The sequence below is a fragment of the Fusarium coffeatum genome, assembly GCF_003316985.1.
Source record: "Fusarium coffeatum strain FIESC_28 chromosome Unknown BRIP53273_contig_202, whole genome shotgun sequence".
Taxonomy (NCBI): domain Eukaryota; kingdom Fungi; phylum Ascomycota; class Sordariomycetes; order Hypocreales; family Nectriaceae; genus Fusarium; species Fusarium coffeatum.
In genome coordinates this window covers 17,468-34,423 of record NW_022157995.1, presented here as the reverse complement: position 1 = coordinate 34,423, position 16,956 = coordinate 17,468, and the positions used below count along the sequence as shown (strand labels likewise).

The 16,956-nt window shown below is 48.5% G+C and overlaps 6 protein-coding genes across 6 annotated transcripts; 4 read left to right on the top strand and 2 right to left on the bottom strand.

The window, feature by feature from the left end:
* Window positions 1–33: 33 nt before the first annotated feature.
* FIESC28_08542 (uncharacterized protein) lies at window positions 34–853 on the top strand (the record flags this gene model as incomplete). The annotated part of the gene is made up of 2 exons (XM_031162680.1): window positions 34–384; window positions 500–853. 2 exons carry the CDS (start codon window positions 34–36, stop codon window positions 851–853), a joined length of 705 nt encoding a protein of 234 aa, XP_031013235.1.
* A 1,182-nt stretch (window positions 854–2,035) lies between these two features.
* Window positions 2,036–3,021, top strand: FIESC28_08541 (uncharacterized protein; the record flags this gene model as incomplete). The annotated part of the gene is made up of 3 exons (XM_031162679.1): window positions 2,036–2,425; window positions 2,492–2,885; window positions 2,960–3,021. 3 exons carry the CDS (start codon window positions 2,036–2,038, stop codon window positions 3,019–3,021), a joined length of 846 nt encoding a protein of 281 aa, XP_031013234.1.
* Window positions 3,022–4,681: 1,660 nt separating this feature from the next.
* Window positions 4,682–5,984, top strand: FIESC28_08540 (uncharacterized protein; the record flags this gene model as incomplete). Its single annotated transcript, XM_031162678.1, has 3 exons — window positions 4,682–4,914; window positions 4,969–5,070; window positions 5,126–5,984. The coding sequence occupies 3 exons, from the start codon at window positions 4,682–4,684 to the stop codon at window positions 5,982–5,984; spliced, it is 1,194 nt and encodes a 397-aa protein (XP_031013233.1).
* A 449-nt stretch (window positions 5,985–6,433) lies between these two features.
* FIESC28_08539 (uncharacterized protein) lies at window positions 6,434–8,778 on the bottom strand (the record flags this gene model as incomplete). Its single annotated transcript, XM_031162677.1, has 6 exons — window positions 6,434–6,633; window positions 6,671–6,719; window positions 6,779–7,489; window positions 7,539–8,115; window positions 8,180–8,492; window positions 8,547–8,778. The coding sequence occupies 6 exons, from the start codon at window positions 8,776–8,778 to the stop codon at window positions 6,434–6,436; spliced, it is 2,082 nt and encodes a 693-aa protein (XP_031013232.1).
* A 538-nt stretch (window positions 8,779–9,316) lies between these two features.
* Window positions 9,317–11,103, bottom strand: FIESC28_08538 (uncharacterized protein; the record flags this gene model as incomplete). Its single annotated transcript, XM_031162676.1, has 5 exons — window positions 9,317–9,406; window positions 9,459–10,263; window positions 10,314–10,537; window positions 10,601–11,044; window positions 11,101–11,103. The coding sequence occupies 5 exons, from the start codon at window positions 11,101–11,103 to the stop codon at window positions 9,317–9,319; spliced, it is 1,566 nt and encodes a 521-aa protein (XP_031013231.1).
* Window positions 11,104–11,906: 803 nt separating this feature from the next.
* FIESC28_08537 (uncharacterized protein) lies at window positions 11,907–14,464 on the top strand (the record flags this gene model as incomplete). Its single annotated transcript, XM_031162675.1, has 3 exons — window positions 11,907–13,109; window positions 13,161–14,391; window positions 14,442–14,464. 3 exons carry the CDS (start codon window positions 11,907–11,909, stop codon window positions 14,462–14,464), a joined length of 2,457 nt encoding a protein of 818 aa, XP_031013230.1.
* Window positions 14,465–16,956: the final 2,492 nt, after the last annotated feature.

Sequence of the window (16,956 nt, the reverse complement as noted above, 5' to 3'; positions counted from 1 at the left end):
AGACTACCTACAGTAGGTAACTGATCTATCAGAATGGAACCCACCACCACAAACGTCTCTATCGGCACCAAGACCGAGATCTCGGCCTCCAACTTTGAGACAGACGTTGAGTCAGTTCGAACAGAACCCAACTTTCGCCTCTATCGCCTGATGGACAGTGCCCGACTGGCCCTTACAGTCCTTGGTCTTGTAGCTGGTCTGACCATCCTTGGTGTTTCGGCAGATGCTATCGCTGTCTACCATGCTACCTACGTTCCGGAGGATTGGTTCCTACAACTATGGCCATCCAACTTGGATATGCGTCCTACAGTAGCTCTGGCAGTCGGCGGTGCCCTGGTTGTTGTAGCCAGTCTCGTTTCGCTGATCGCTGGCAAAATTCCGACCGTAAGGAACCCCCAGTCTACATAATTTGCCTATCTGCTTTTTGTTTGCTTTTGTTCTTGATTTCGCCTCTACAGTACGGATACTTGTTTGAATCACGGAACTAACGGTCATCAAGGTCCGCGGAAACGCTGCTGTTAAAGTCATCATCACCTTGACACCCCCAGCTATCGCGTTAATTGCTGCCATCATCTCCATGTCTTTCTTTTACGGGGTTGACGCGTCGACCACAAACGATTCTCTTCAAAGCTGGACCTGTCGCTGGAAGGATGTGACTATGACCATGCAGCCCCATTTTGGAACACTTTGCAAGCAGAGCAAGGCTAGTGTTGGGCTTGCCGTCATGTTAGTTCCCGTGGAAGCTATCATCTTAGGCTTGGCGGCGTATCACTTCGTTCTGGAGAAACGCTCCAGCATGACCTCTGACGGACGTGGGCGCAAAGCGGGAAGCCCTGCCTTGTCTGGAGCTTGAATCCCTGGAGCCGAGTTAGTTACCAAACCCTCGGGCTCGGGCTTGGGCTCGGACTCGCTCGGGCTCAGCCGCTCAGATCATTACATAGCATGGGTGAGCCTGAGCGTACCGGCGATCAGACGTTGAAGTTACTATGGACAGAAGTACATATCGGTATTGGGGGATCAGCCAGAGATTGGTTGGAATAACACACGCACACAAGTCACCATAGTACGGTACATTAGTATAGGTTCTGTATGGCTCCATCTCATTCAAACAAAGAAGAGGAGTTCGCTGGAGTTTGACACCTATTGTGCATAATAATAACGGATACTACATATTTATTGCTTTTCTTCTGACACACCTACCCCCACACCGAGACAGAACAAGACCCAGAACCCAGCAGCTCGGTCATGCCTAGCGTTAACTTCAATTCCAGCCCGGTCGATACTGTGATTGATTGTCTCTGGCATCTCCACTTGCATCACAGCCAGAACAATGACATTCGTTCTTTAGGGTATGGAACCGTTTCGCAAGTGCTACGTGAGTAAGAGACCTTTGGATGCTCTAGACTATCCGCTTAGAGATCGAAATGGATCCTTGTTGGGCAACACTAACAGGCATGGATCCTGGTGAGTAAGGCCGTAACGCATCTTCGCTTGCTTGATGTGCATAGGCAGTGATTGCGTCTCACAGGCGTTTCGCATATATACGCAACAGGAGAAAGGAAGCCTGCATGTATTATTATTGTGGTTGTGGTTGTGTTTGTGGTTGTAATACCCTCTGACGAACAGGAGGCTTGTCCAATTATTGATTTTGGTTCCCGTCTGCTCTCCGACTTGAAAGACCACTGCAATACATTGTACCGTATTTGAACCAGCTACTAGGCTACCTAGCATACGTTTGTATTTTGATAAAGTCAAGATGTGCATATTGACATTCATCTGAACTACACCTAGCTAGTCCTTGTCGGGTATATTGCTTGGTTGCAGGACGTGACACAATATCACTCTTTGTACGACTATTATAGAAGGGCCGCAAAACAACACTGGTCTGGTGTTCCTGGCGAGGTAAGGGAGCACAAGCAGTTTGTACACAACAAATACCCAAGCCTTCTACGGCACATGATAACCCACCTTACTTCTGATCAATCCTCCTCTTTTGTGAAGCCCTTCCTCAGCTTAGGGATAGTCAGTTGGCGCAATGCATCTATCAACAGTCATGACTATACCTTCTGTTCCAATCAACCCCCCAACCCAACCGCCCTATTCGAAGCCAAGGCCAAGGCCCAAGCAGGAGCCCTCGAGTCCTACACCAGCTCCTAGACTAGTTCCGGGCGAGCGAAGGGTTAAGCCGAGGCTGAGCAAGCCAAGTCTAGATCCTGTTTTGGAGAGCGATCAACGGCTCTCGAGAGATGTTGAGCAGATCATCTCTAGGGACGCCAGCAAAGTGACAAGAAAGCACTCGTTGCCCATCCTTTCTCGAAGACGAGATATCTCTGACGATTCAGTCTCACTGAAGCATACTGACGAGGTAGGAGATCGAATCCGGTGTTCGTCTGTTGTGTTGGCAGAGATCAAGACCAACGTCATCGTGAGTGATTGACATCCAATTCATTGTAGGTATAGGATGATGATCGTCTGACTGTTGTGTCCAAAGATTGAAGACGAGTTCACTTTCATCAGTGAATTGTCGGAGTACTTGTCGATACGATACAACCGTCCTGCATCGTGCATTGTAACAACGCTCCAGCATGGTATTTGTATCCAATTTGGCGGCAGCTGTGATCCCTCCTACACCATCCAGATCGAAGCACTCACTCGCGACATGCAACCTGCAGCAAACAAGCGCAACGTTGCCCTCCTGCAGAGGCACATGGAACAAGCACTGGGAATTCCAGCACCGAGAGGTTATCTCAGATTTGTACCTGTTGCCGAGGACTGTGCTGGACGGAAGGGCAACACTGTTGCTGGAGAGATATCAGATGCTAAAGACCGGGCGCAAGTAACGACTGAACGACGAGCATCTGTCAGAGCTCCGAGGCGAAGGTCAAGTAAGGTGAGGAATTCCCTTGGTATATCCATTACCCTAGGATGAGAAGTCCGGTTCTGAATAAGTTGGGAATAGGCGTTTCGAGAAACGAGAAGCAAGGCAACGACAACAGCGGAGATGGCACCGCAGCCACATGATATACCTGCGATTGTATCGACGGGGTATCCAACAGCTGGCAGCAATGTGGTTCAAGTTCAGAGTGAGGCACCTGCTGGGAGAGACAAATCAAAGGTGGTGAAGCGCAGAAAGAGTTTTATTCAAGCTTTGTTCCCCATGTCTTCGAGTCGGACAGCGGACAGGGAAATGGAAGGCGGATATTGAATTATCAGTGTTTCCCGTTGTATTGAGTGAGAATAAATAAGGAGTTGTACAAACTTAGGTGGTTTCTGTTTCTCGACGATAGGTTAGTAGGTGGAGATTATCCTACGAATCTAGGGTAGGTAGGTTAGTAATTTCTCCATAAATTTACCTACGTTCTATTGGTAGGTTCTGTTTTGGCACCTACGTACCTACGTACCTACCTAGGTAGTGGAGGATCAGCGATGCCCTTCAGCAGGTTACAGGGAGGCTCAGCAGAGGTTGGCCGCGGGAGTCATAGCTCCTGTCCCGCCCTGTCCCGCCCTGTCCCATTGGATCCAACCACCTCCAAATGACATGGAGACGGGAATACCTACTACCTACTAGGCAGTAGTAATCAACAATCAATCAATCACTCACTCACCTTACATCTCAACAAACGAGGTATATATCAACAACGCCCAATATCTCTTAACAGCCAGTCATACGCAAGGTCGGAGAACCTCGTTTCGATACAGCCATTCAGCGCGCAGCAATCAACTTTTGAGCCTCAGCCTCGCCTCAACCAGCCCAGTCCAGCCCAGCTCAGCTAGGTCTATCCTGTTCTCGTAGACCTTAGGCGGCTATAGAAGAGGATATCGAGCCTTATCGTGAAGCACAAGCACAAGCACAAACGACCAGGTTCTGTAAACAAATATGGAGGTAAGAAGACTCTGTTTGGCGCGTCTTTTCTCTCCTATCTCAACGCTCAAGTGTGCGCTTGACTTGACTTGACCCTTGACTCTCTTCGTGTTACCAATTCAACACGACATCTTCAACGCCCTCATATTGTTTGTATCTCCAGAATCCTCTACTCGACCTGCTAGCTCCCGAAATGTCACCAAGTTCAGGTGATGGAGAGAAAAAAAGACAACATGTGCTTGGTAGTGGCAGTGGTGCTGGCCACAGAAATACAAGAAGCGTTCCTGATTCGACCTTGGCTCGCTTGGCTGCACCACTGTGAAGATGAATTTGTGTCACCTCAAGTGAGAAGATACGCGCCTCTTATACAGTGAGAGGCTTCCTTGATTCGAGCCGTGCGGGCCCAGCACATAGAGTTTAGACATGAGCGCATGATTCTAAGAATTCGGCACTTTGATCACCTTTCAACACCAGGCTGGAACCTTCTGCCCCCCTCGCTTACTTGCTCACACGGCCACGACCTGTGCAATACAACAAGTTAGGTGGTGATCTTGCCATTGGCGTTGTGTCAATGCCGATAGGGCCAGTGTTATTGCTGTAAACCTATGGCCATTGACGGGCAGGGACATGACATACCCGCCAGGTGGCAGCACCTGACGAAGCAGACCAAGAAAAGGGCATGGAAAACAAGACTGAGTTCAGCGGATCCTGGAGATACAACCGATTCTTTGCTCAGTATCAAGTGAAACGAGCAGAGCTCGCATTGCTTTTTTGACTCCTGTTCACAACATCTTTCCCTCAACACTAAACTGCCCCAACATGTCCCTCAGCCCCCCTGTCCATAATTTCCCACGTTCCTTTGATGAGGCAGATGACACCTCGGCCAGCGGAACAAGTCCAGCTCAGCTAAATCTTCAACGTCTTTTTGAACAGTCACTCAGCGGAGCTTCAGTGTCCAAGACAGATGCGCAAAAACCAACCACACCCGGCCCCAATTCTATTGGCGTGCCCCCCAAAGGGAAGCCACGTCTATTACTGATGGGCCAACGAAGGTATGTCATCGCTCGATACTTGAGCGCATTGTTATCGCTAACTTCTGCCCACAGGAGTGGTAAATCGTCCATCTCGAGTGTGGTCTTCCATAAGCTGCCTCCGAATGAAACCTTGTTCCTCGAATCCACTGCTCGTATCCAAAAGGACTCCATGGCGTGCGTATCCCTAACTGCCTAGGTTATCTACAAATAGACTGATCTTCGTCTACAGGTCATTCATGGACTTCCAAGTCTGGGATTTCCCTGGCCAAATCGACGTATTCGAAAACCCTGGCTTTGATATCGAAGCCATCTTTAGCGAGATCGGTGCCCTCATTTGGGTCATTGACGCTCAGGATGACTATCTCGAGGCAGTCATGCGCCTAAATACCACAATTCTCTTCCTCCAGCGAACCTATCCCAACATCAATATCGAGGTCTTTATTCACAAAGTTGACGGCCTGTCAGACGACTACAAACTCGACATCCAGCGTGACATCACTATTCGTATCCAGGATGAGCTGTCAGATCACGGATTTGAGAATGCACCTGTCACCTTTCATCTCACCTCCATCTACAACCACTCCATCTTTGAGGCCTTCAGTAAGGTAATTCAGAAGCTCATCCCTCGCCTGGGAACGCTTGAGTCAATGCTCACCAACCTATGCCGTACATGTCGGTTTGAAAAAGCATACCTCTTCGATGTCCTTACCAAGATTTACATCGCAACCGACAGTGCTACCGCCGACATGGCCAGCTATGAGATTTGTAGTGACTATATCGATGTTATCATCGACATCACCGAGGTCTATGGGACGTGGCAGCGTAGCGATGAGGGACGCCGCCGTCTTGAAGGAGAGCCGTGGAGCACGCCCATAGACAAACAGATTGGATGCAACACCGCAGAGAGCTGTCTTGTCCTCCACGATGGCAACAAGCCCATCATGCTGCGTGAGGTAGATCGATATTTGGCGCTCGTCGCCATCATGAAGGAAGACTCGTACGATAGCATGCCTCTGGTCAATATGAACGTCGAGGCTGTCGTTGAGGGATTGACCGAGTTCTTCAATATCACAAAACCTCGGCAGTAGACCGACGATCGCTATGGCGAAACCAGGAATCTTTCATGTTTTTATTCTACCGTGTAAATTATTCATACTAGCGTACCTGTCAACACCAACGATGCATGTCGTTCTGTTCCTCACCACTCTTACTTTTGTTTTCTTCAGTGCATGGTGGTGATACTTCAAGACGGAGGACTGGGGAACACAAATGTCTTCAGTGTGGTGCGATTACTCTCCAGCACACAGACTCTTGCAGGCATATCGTCCCTCACACTATTCCCGTCATTTACCTCCAGACGCAAAGGCCTCGCTATTGAGGTTTCCGGGAAGCAGTATGCCATGAAACTATCAACCGACACACGGGATGTTTTGTTGGGTATACTAGGGTCGTAGTCGCTATATGAGAGCTTGTCTGGTTGGACAGGTACGCAAATCACCTGCGGTGCATTATCTTACACGCATGGTCAGCACCCCTGCTATAAATACGGCATTATCATAATCTTACCAGGATCGTTGCACAGAATGACAAGTGTTTCGTCGTTGAGAAACTTGAATGTGATAAGGGTACGTGTATGGAGGTCGATACGACAGCTCGTTGGGGGTCGATTGGAGCTGATGCCATTTATGATGTCGATTGTAACACAGAAAATTTGAACTTGAACCAGATCAACACCTACTGTATTTTGTAGATATAGACTTAGGGGGTCACATACCTTCGTTCTTGATCTCCTTTGCTGCCAAAGCCGTTATAACGCTTGTTCCCTAGCAGAGTAATTTAGTCAGCAAAGACCAGAAGAGCATGGAGGGAGACCTGGAAGTACCTGGGTTTTCGTTTTGCTCATCCTCATATCAGTTTGTGAGATAACCCCGCCAGTGGAAAGTCTGATTGGGGTTCCAAGTCGGACGCTGCGCTTCTTTGCCTCTGCAATACCCTTGAATGTGCTGTTTGCCTGGTTTGTTGCGTATGAGACCAGAAACTCGACACGCGGTAGAGCTTGCAGGCCGGAGAGGCCGTTCTCCCACTTTGCTAACTGTTGATCAAGAGTGTGAAGGAGACTTGGGCGGCTCTCTATATGCGCACAGATCTTCTCATACTCCTCGCTTGGTATCTCATCGAAGAAGATCCTGAGGGGACTGTCGGTAAGGTAATGCTCGATATAGGTCAGGACCTTTCCTACATCCATAATTGCCTCCTTTTCTGTGAGTTCTTCATTCATGGAGCTGGACGAAGCTAGCCGATCGATCTGGAAGCGAAGCCATGTGGAGAATGCAACGAAGCTTTCAAGCTCATCCATCACGTTGATCAAAATCTTGTGGCCGGCAAGCTGGAGGCATTGAACAATATCCATCAGGCGGCTAATCTGCTGGAGACTAAATCCGATGTCATCCCGGGTGTCATGGTATTGAGCCAGACCTCGTAACCTGCTCAAGATGATCGCGGAACGCTCAAGGGCTGGAAGGAAGTTCTCGTGGACTAAGTTTCGAAGACCCTCCAGCCCAGAGACAACCGCTTTGTCCCATCGTTTGTGTCCCTAGGTATTTTAGCCATCGTCGTAGCAGCCCAAAGACGTATCCACCTACCCGTTCTGCCAGACTTTCCACAAGCCACTCACGTACAGGCTCATAGGCATGACCTGTCACCGCTAAGTGGTATAGTGCTGAAACCACACTTTGTGGTCCAGTCTCGAGGTTTTCAAGACCACCTTCAATACTTCGTAGAAACCTTGTAGGGAGCTCTCGCGTGTTTCGCCACTCGACTTGCATGTGAAGCTGTGATTGTTTAAGGTACCTCAAAAGTTTCTGGAGTGTAGTTAATTTCGAAGCAAGAAGAGAGAGATTGATAGGAGAGGAAGATACGAAAGGCAGGTCTATCGGCACCAAATGTACATCTGCTGGCTCATCTGTTTTGTTCGCAACAAGCAATGCCTGAGTTGATACTTGCGGGTGCGAGGCATGAAGGATAAGCTGTGAGCTTGATGAAGCGTCAATACTGGGGCACTCAAAATTTCCGATGATGAAAGAGTCATAGATGCTGAGTTGGAGCTGGCCATCACTCGTCCCAACAATCATGACGCTGACTTGGTCGTACTCCTCCGGCTTCGGGGGTTGGAAGAGGAAGTCTATGCCAGTGCGTAATGTAAACACCAATGCGTCTTCTCTAACCACGGCCTGTTAGTAGATCGACTTTGCCCGCATGGTAAAAAAAAAACAAAAAAACATACCCTGAGCCAGCGCTACTGTTCGGGAGAGGGCTGATCTTGGGCAAGGCTGTGTCGACTTCCAGGAACGTCAATTCTCGTGGGAGATCTAACGGAAGGCCATCTCCACCAAGTGCCGAATCTTCATCCAAGTTGTTTCCCAAGGCCCGAGATACCGCATTCGAACTCTTGCCAGCAATGCTACTACTCGCCCAGCCAATGTGTGTGATCTTATTCCCGGGTGTGTCTCCAACTTTAATATGATGGGCAGCCTTGTTGTTTTCGAGTCCCATGAGTCGGACAAAGCCATCGCTCCATCCAACAGCAAGGAATTGGCCTGTGAACAGCGTGTAAGCAAAGTTTCTGGACGTAGGGATTCGTCCTCACTAACCATCAGATCTCCAAGTGACTGCTTGCACGTCAGGTGCCTTCTGACCTGGTGTACCAATTTGATGGATCTTGGAGACGACTTGTCCCGACGGCCTGTACACAAGTAGGTTCCTGTCTGCTGCATCCCAGATTGCAGAAAGATTGAGGGTTGGACAGCTCACAGGATATCCATCAGGCGCCCTATCGTGGAACTCGGTCACGCTGAAGAGCGCGAGCTGATTTTGCTGCGCCATAGTTTCCGTTACTCTTGACGCAGCGCAAGAGTCAACTTCTAGACCAGAATAACCATCCCCGTAATCTAGATGTGGAACACTGGCATTTGCCATGTACGAACAAAGCGCTGATGTTCAAGTTATAGGGGCCTACCCACTGTGATTGCTTGCGAGTCCAAAGTACCAAATTCATGAAAACTCACACTGTGCGTGCAAAGACAACTCGCACTATGCTTTGCAGTCCGTTCCTTTCCAATGCCTGAAGGTTCTTATGCATACCTACATCCATCTGAATGGATATTTCAACATTTATGTTTTCATCAATACTGACTCTAGTGTCAAGAAGAAAAAAAGAAGAAGAAAAGCTACATCTCCGATAACATCACCAAAACATGTAAACATCAATTGTCGTTGCGCCATTAGGTTCTAGACCGGCCGAGACACTGCTACTAATGTCTATCCCCAGCTCTACTCAAATACACATATCCCTTTCCTTTTATGGACCAAACTCGACCAGAAGGCTGTCTGAAATTCAGAAGACTAGACTTTTTGATTCCATCTATTCTACCAAGAAATTGTCTGCATGAGACCTGATCTCCTTGGAGAATGTCACCTCCTCCTCCTCCTCCAGAAGAGACGCGGTGTTGACCTTTTGAATGATTAGCAAACCGTCCTACAATTTCTTTGCAGTAAAAACTCACGTCGACATCGATGTATGGCGTGCTCTTGTTGAAGCGGACAGTCATCGGGAAGAAATCATTCTCGTCGCCAGACTCAGCCTCGAATTCGAAGGAGCCATTAGGGTTCTCCTCATCCACGTTACCAATAGACCACTCGATCGCGTCTCCAGAAACATCATAGGTAGCATCGAAGCTAGAAACAACAGGCTCGCTGCCCGCGTAAGGAACAACGACACTGACATCATTTAAAGCATCGCCACCTGTCAACTCGTACTCAACTGTAATGTTGTACTTGTCCGCATCCTTGTTAATCCAGACTGTGAATGTGATCGGGCACGCGCTGGGGTCGTCAACCTTGGGGGAGGCTCTCCATCGTAGAACACCGACGGCATTGTTGACTGGGAATCCTCGAGCAATGTTGCTCATCTGAATGATCTTTGAGCCGTTGAAGAGATTTCGGTCAACGTTGGGATGAGTACGGAATTGGACTCCGTGAGATGGAACGGCCTGGAGACCAAGCTTGATCTTCGTAAGGCTGGGGTCTGAAATTCTGAGAACAAGATCACCGCTGATAGCTAGAGAGTTGACAGCACCCTCTCGAGAAAGCTTGGCTGAAATAGCCTCTGAAATGGTGACGTGAATGGCATCGCGATCAAGGGTCGACGAGATGCGAGGCTCTGGTGTTTCAGCTTGCTGTGCAGGCGCGGGCGTAACAAGAGGTGAGTTGTCGATTTCGCTGCCCATGTCACCCCTTACTCGCTCAAACATATCGGTCGTCTTAGACTTCTTGCCCAACTGCATACCTTTGGCTTTGGGAGCCAAGGGTCTTCAAATTGTTAATCGCTTGCTTCCATGTAGAAAACGGACAATACTTACTTGCCGAAAGACTTGTTCTTCTCAGCCTCGTACGAGTCGTATGTGCTGGTATTCGATTGCGAGGGAGGATTGTATGAGGGATAAGAGGGGCTTCGAGGCATGCCGCCACTACTGCCCATACCACCCATACCACCAGGACGACCACTGCGAGCTGCATCCTTGCGCTGCATCTCAAGCTGCTTCGCTTTTCGTTTTCGCTCCTCGGTGGCCTCCAATTCTTTGTTCTGTGAAGCAGTGAGTTTCTGGATGCGATGAAGAGCCTACTAAACCCAAATGAATTGGCTTACTCTTGCGATGATCTCCTGGATGCGCTCCTCATGACTCTCCATGTCAAGGAATGTCTTGATTTGGCTAATGGTCAAATTCTCGCGGTAACCGAGGGTGACGAGCTCGTCAAAAGCACTGAGCAGCTCGTAGGCGTTCTTAACGATCTCGCGCTCGTCCAGGCTCTTGCAGGTGCTAGTGACCACCTGTGCAAACAAGTGCAAAGAGTCGATGTCCTGCAGAATATTCGACTGGCGGTTGGTAATGAGAACCATGTAAAGTTCGTCGAGGGGTTGATAAACAAATCGGACATTGTCTTGTTCGACGATCGTGTGCTGTGTACCGCTGTCGGCGAGTTTGGGGAATGAGGCAAGGAGGGCTTCTATGCGTGATCGTGGCATCTCTCGGAACTGTCTCGAGAGGACAGCTTTCCCTCCGCGGGTGCAAATCGAAGCCGCAAGGACGACCTAGGTAATATGAGTACATTATGTAAACAGGGGTGATGATTGTAGATGTTGCGCACCATCTTGGCGGGCTAATTCGAGCAGATTTTATTGATTGCGATGTAATTTGCAAGTTGTTGAATGTTCGTCCCCTGGATGTTAGATAGAGCGGGCCAATATTCAAGTCGGTGGGAGGTGCAGGAGCCTGGATAGAGGTACGTACCACCATCTTACAGGCCACCTGGAAGAAGCTGTTATGATGGAAGGGGGAACAACGAAAGGCACCACCTAAGCTATTGGCGCTAGTCTTGTTATGGTAAAGGCCAGCCTCTCTCTGGGTGACGTTCAGTTCAGCCTCTCTGGGTCCCACATGCTGCTAAAAACCGCCTAGTGAATCACCATCTACCAACCTAACGACTAGGTACCTCTATGTTAGTATGGAGGTATGGACGTGATTTCCCAGACACCTGCAGTTTTGAGATTGGATGTCCAACTTCAACCTTTCACCTTGACGCAACCTTATTTATTTCCACCACCAGAGCAACCGCAACGCAAGACACAGCGCATCACAGGGACGTCGCGCGTGAACGTCCTTCTATATCATACACAAGGAATCTGATCTGCCTAAATCAAATGTCGCATGCCAGCTTAAATTGCATTTCCATCCAGGCTTGGTCTTTGACTCTTTGATCCGACATACTACCCGCGTCGGCAGCCTACGCCAAACTCGCACCCTTACAGCGACTTCGATCTTACTCCTTCTTTCTTCATCATTCCTTCTTGCTGCATATCGCAAAGTTTCATTTCCGAATTCGTGCATATTTCCCCAATTCGTTCACCTTGAAGCTTTTTTTTATTTTTTAATACTCAAACGCACCAGCAGAACATGACAGAGATCGAAATGGATCTCGATATGGCTAAGTCGGGCTTGGATGGCCGAGCCGTAGACGATATGATCGACTTTGATACCGACATGGCCGACTCCAACCAAGACCAGGAGAACGATGACAATCTCAAAATGGTAGACAGAGAGATGCAAGAGGATGGGGATGATTTGAACCATCACGCCTATGAGATGAATGGGATGATGGGCGAAGACGTCGAAACCAACCTGGACAATGTTGAAGACATAGCACACAGTCGAGAAGATGTGGACTACAAAGTGAGCGAGGCTCCTGAATTTCCGGCCCAAGAGCCTGCTGCTAAAGCACAGCTCTCTGACGACGGCAACCAAGGAGAAGGAGAAGGAAACGCCAAAGATATGAACGAAACGGCGATTCTGACAGATGATGTATCAGAAGACTATGCATCTGCGCACGAAATCGATTATGAGTATGAAGAAGAGACAGAACACACACGATCTCTGCAAGATGCGACCGCAGACCCTACGAGCCAGCCAACAGAGTCCGAGGAAGAGCATGCACCCGAACCTGCTACACACCATGGAAGCCACCACGCTGGAAATAGTACCCCTGTAATCGAGCGGGACGACACCGAACATGTCCAAGAAGAAAGACATACCCCAAATAGACACGACGACCATTATGGACCCCAGAGCCCACCTGAAGCAATAATCGAACATGAGGTGGTTGCATTTGATGGTACTGAGGTTGAAGGCCTGGCTGCGGATGAGGACGCGCAAGCAAATGCTATCAAAGGCAATGAAGAACTTCGTGAAGAGGACTACGTAACCAGTCACGAAAAGACCGCGGATCTTGGGATGGGACAAGATCATGGGACCCTTGATTACGATGAAACTGCTGCGGTCTATACTTATCACACGGGCGAGAATGACCCAGATACACACAATGAAGACGAGATGCTCGAGCCGGATTATGCAAACAATCCAGCTTCTGATGAGGACTTGAATGGGAAGTCAAATGATGACTTCCCTGCTATCACGGTACAGTATAAGGGAGATGAATTCCCTATGTTCTCTACCACCAATAGCTTTTTTGCCGACACATCGGTCCTCGATCAACCGCTTGAGGAACTGCTAGCTGGCCTTCGAAATGAGCTAGAGAACGAGGTCGCCATAGACGATGACTTGGTACTCCAGGTTGACGAGCTTGGCCTCGAAATTTCAGAAGTGAGAGATGAGCTTAATCTTCAATCAAGACCCTGCTAACGTACGTTCTAGGCAACCAAGGGGGAACTCATGTCAAATGTCACTTTTCGTCAAATCCTTGAGATTTTCGACCTTCTTATCAAGAACCAAGACCCTGATAGTTCACGAACGCTCTATACATATCTCTTTACTAAACCCAACACAGAGAAGCGTCTGGAATCGCTCATTGAGAGTGCTGCCGCCGGCAAAGGACTTGACGAAGTTATTCACCTCTTTGAAACTCCTGCGACGGTTGACGCAAGCATACTCGAAACAGCTGCGACAATCGACGGCGTTCACGAGGAGCTAGACGAGTTCGACAGCCCGGTTGATGAGTATCCTGACGAAGAACAAAGCCGCGATGGTGAACATAATGAGGGAGATGAAGTGGAAGTTGATGACAAGTATTCAACAGTGGAACCTACGAGCCTCGGTACCTCTGTTCCTGGGGCACAAGAGGCGGTCAGCCACGAGGGAGATGTTCAAGACGATTACGAAGTTGATGCCGAGACTCGGGTCGAATTGCCAACCGATGCTTCTGCCGGCGAAGCATTGCTAGAAGTCGCCGAAGACGCTGACGCAGCTACTGAGAACGAAAACCATGAACAAAACGGTAAAGCAACCTCACACTCCACCGATTCCCTTTGTTGCTACTCCCCTTACTTCTGTCTCTGCAGAGCCTGCGTCTCAGAGTACGTTGCAAAACACAACCAAGAAGAAAGAGTATATCGACAATCCCTAAAGGGCAATGAAAGGCACATTGTCGGCCCAAAGCTCAGAATGCCAATTCCCAACCCTTCCCCTTCCAAACATGCACATTCCGCCTCCGATTTCAGTACAGCCTTTCCTTTCAATGAAACTGACGAATTTTGCCTAGCACACGCTGCAAGTGATGTCGACCCATTTGCCAATCTTGAGTTGGATGATGACGCTGAGGTGAACGGCAACGTAATTCTCGAAGCCACGGAGCAGACGGAGCAGGATTACCTTGTTGAAACCGAAGCTATCAGTGCCCAGACTAATGGCACGAGCACCACAACTACGCTTCAGGAAGAAGAGGAAGCAGCGGCTTTCAACATTGATCTTGGCGAAGTTTCTACTGAAGCCGAGGTGACAGGCAATGTCGATGTCGAGGAGAATGACTTGAACGAAATCGACTGGAGGGACGAACCAGAGGCAGACGATCAAGGGCCAACCACTCCCTCTGCCGCCGGTAAGCGATCCCGCGATGACGATGGCGAACATGAAGTGGAAGTCGAGCAAGGTACGATACAATCCTCCATTTTTAACTCAACGTTGACTAACTTTGCCTAGATGCCAAACGCCGTCGCCCCTGAAACCTTTCACCCAACTAACTACAATCACTTCCCAAATTCGCCAAACACCCTTCATCATAACTAAAATCAACAGCTGCCGGTAAATTAACGCACAGCGACGACTTGAGTTGCTGACAGACGGCTCTGCAATGCCATTGTTCAGTCTCATTGTCGCCGCGTTGTTCCTGGTGGTAAGACATCGGTTTCCTCGAAGTAACACATCACATACCAATAAAATCCACCCTGGTATTTTTCAGCGCAGGTAAGCAATGCAAGCGAGATGACTAACATAGTAGGACGACGTGATCCTGTCTATTGGATCAGACTCGCTTCCCGACCATCGGCGATATGGTCCTTTGTTTTTGAATCCGTACTCATTGCGGTTACGCAAGTTTCGATACCCCTTCCCTTTCAACTTAATAGTTCAGAATGAATTGCGAGACCTCTGTCGGTAAGAGAACGGGTGGATTAGTTCTGTATGGCTCGTGGGGCGGAATGAGGCGTTACACGGTTGAAACTCAAAGCGATGGATTTTGCTGGGTGTCAAGGGTATACTAGATAATGTGGGTGCGATTGGGACGGACAGCATCTGGGATTGGGATCTATACTGCAATCGGGGACATTGCAAATGCATATTCTAGTGTTGTTGTTGTTGCTCTATCATAGAAAGCCATTCGATCCTGGTGGTATTCGCAAGTTGTGAATCTGAGATGCCGTAGGTCAGAAAGCTGCCTTGATCAATGAGAAGTACTCGAGTAATCAAACATGCGAAAGTGATAACAACCTAACCTAACGCATGGTTCTACCGTATAAGCACGACAGTGGTTGCCGTTTGTTTGGCACCTACTAGTACCTATTGAGCACTGAAAAGTCCTTGGGAAGAATTAATGGATGTCATGAATCCATCCATAGGTTGCTTGGCAAGTATCGGATATGTACTGTATGTTAGGGAGTTGATTGAGTTGAGCGCTAAGAATGTCGATCAGGAACAAAGCCCGACCTTGTGACATGACATCTACTTAATGTGCTAAGGTATGGAACCGAAACAGTGGCATGGTTAATAAAAATATCCATGCCACATAGACTATACAGTATCACAGTAGTCGATTCTAATTTTTAAGGGTCTACCTTCTAGATTACCTATGCGAGCATTGGTCTAAGATATAGAGTAGGTGAGGCTTAGACATCGATGTGGGTGAAAACCCTACCTGGATACCTAATGTGGCGTGCGGGAGGCGTTGTTGAGCATGTTCTCGATCTTATGTACAATCATGACCCAGCGGAGCTGAACGAGGCACTACTGAAATGCGGATGGATGCTATAAAAAAAATTGCATCCCCAAAGTTTACTGGCTCAAAGGTTGGAGATTCAGTGAGAACCGAGCTGCTGACGTGGACACGAAGATTCAATTAGGTGGGACGAATAGGATTGCCCTGGATGGAGACAACTTAGGAAACCTCAAGGTCCAGGGATTCAACTGTACCGCCGTACGGATACAGCGTACGTACGATTAGTACCTACTACGTTGCTAGGGGAGGTTACCTACCTAGGTATGGAAGTTAGTAGTATTTGCTGAGGTGTGCTTCTTTTAATTAAGTGACCGCCCCTTGCGTTCAATCCCCGGGCCCCTTAAACCAATTAACAACACCTGAGCACTGAGATGGAGTGGAAGTATTCCATGGATCTGTGATGAAGCAAACAGATAAACATGCTGTTCTTTGTACTATCACATAAAACAAAAATCGTGAATGAAGTTTTCCACCTTATACTTCTGTGAGATTAATAGCGAGTTTATCGGGCAGGCACTTCCATACTTGCCTACCTACCTACCTACGGTACTTAGTAGGTTAGTTCTGTCCAAGCCTCGGCCCTACCCCTACTAAACTCTAGGGAATCAGTATTTCTCTGCCTTTCATTAATTACATGACAGGATAGGTGCATACATATCATGGGGACAACCTGAGACTTTATCTTTCAGTATTTAACCAGGCTTGAATTGGTAGTTACTGATCAAGAACCGCGTTTTGACACTTAGGGTCTGTGCCAGGTTTCGTAACGCTGCCGTTTTACCGACGATTGTTTTATCTCTGTCTAGTGTCTCTTCCAATAAATGGATTGTGGAATGAAGTGTCGTCAGATCCATACAATGGATGGGTAAAAAGAAATGGAAAAGCAACTGGACCTGAGGTAAACCTACAACTGCCTAACAATGCACTGGCTGGCTGGAACTTGAAATTATACTCTACCTGTGTACTACTTACCTACTACCTGATAGGGTCCCATCCTCCTAGAGGTACTCAGGTACTGTGCTCACTCTTACGCTTCCAGCCCATCTTCCCTTCTCTTACCACGCACGTATACAGTACCTAGAGAGCTAGAGGTATTTCAGTTCAGGGCTTCTCTGACTCCATCTTTAGGGTGTCCCGTAGGTACTGTAACGTTATGGGCAAGGACCTGACGCCAGGGGGTAATGGGTCCATTGGCGCCCTCTTTTTGAAACCTCCAGGTCTGCT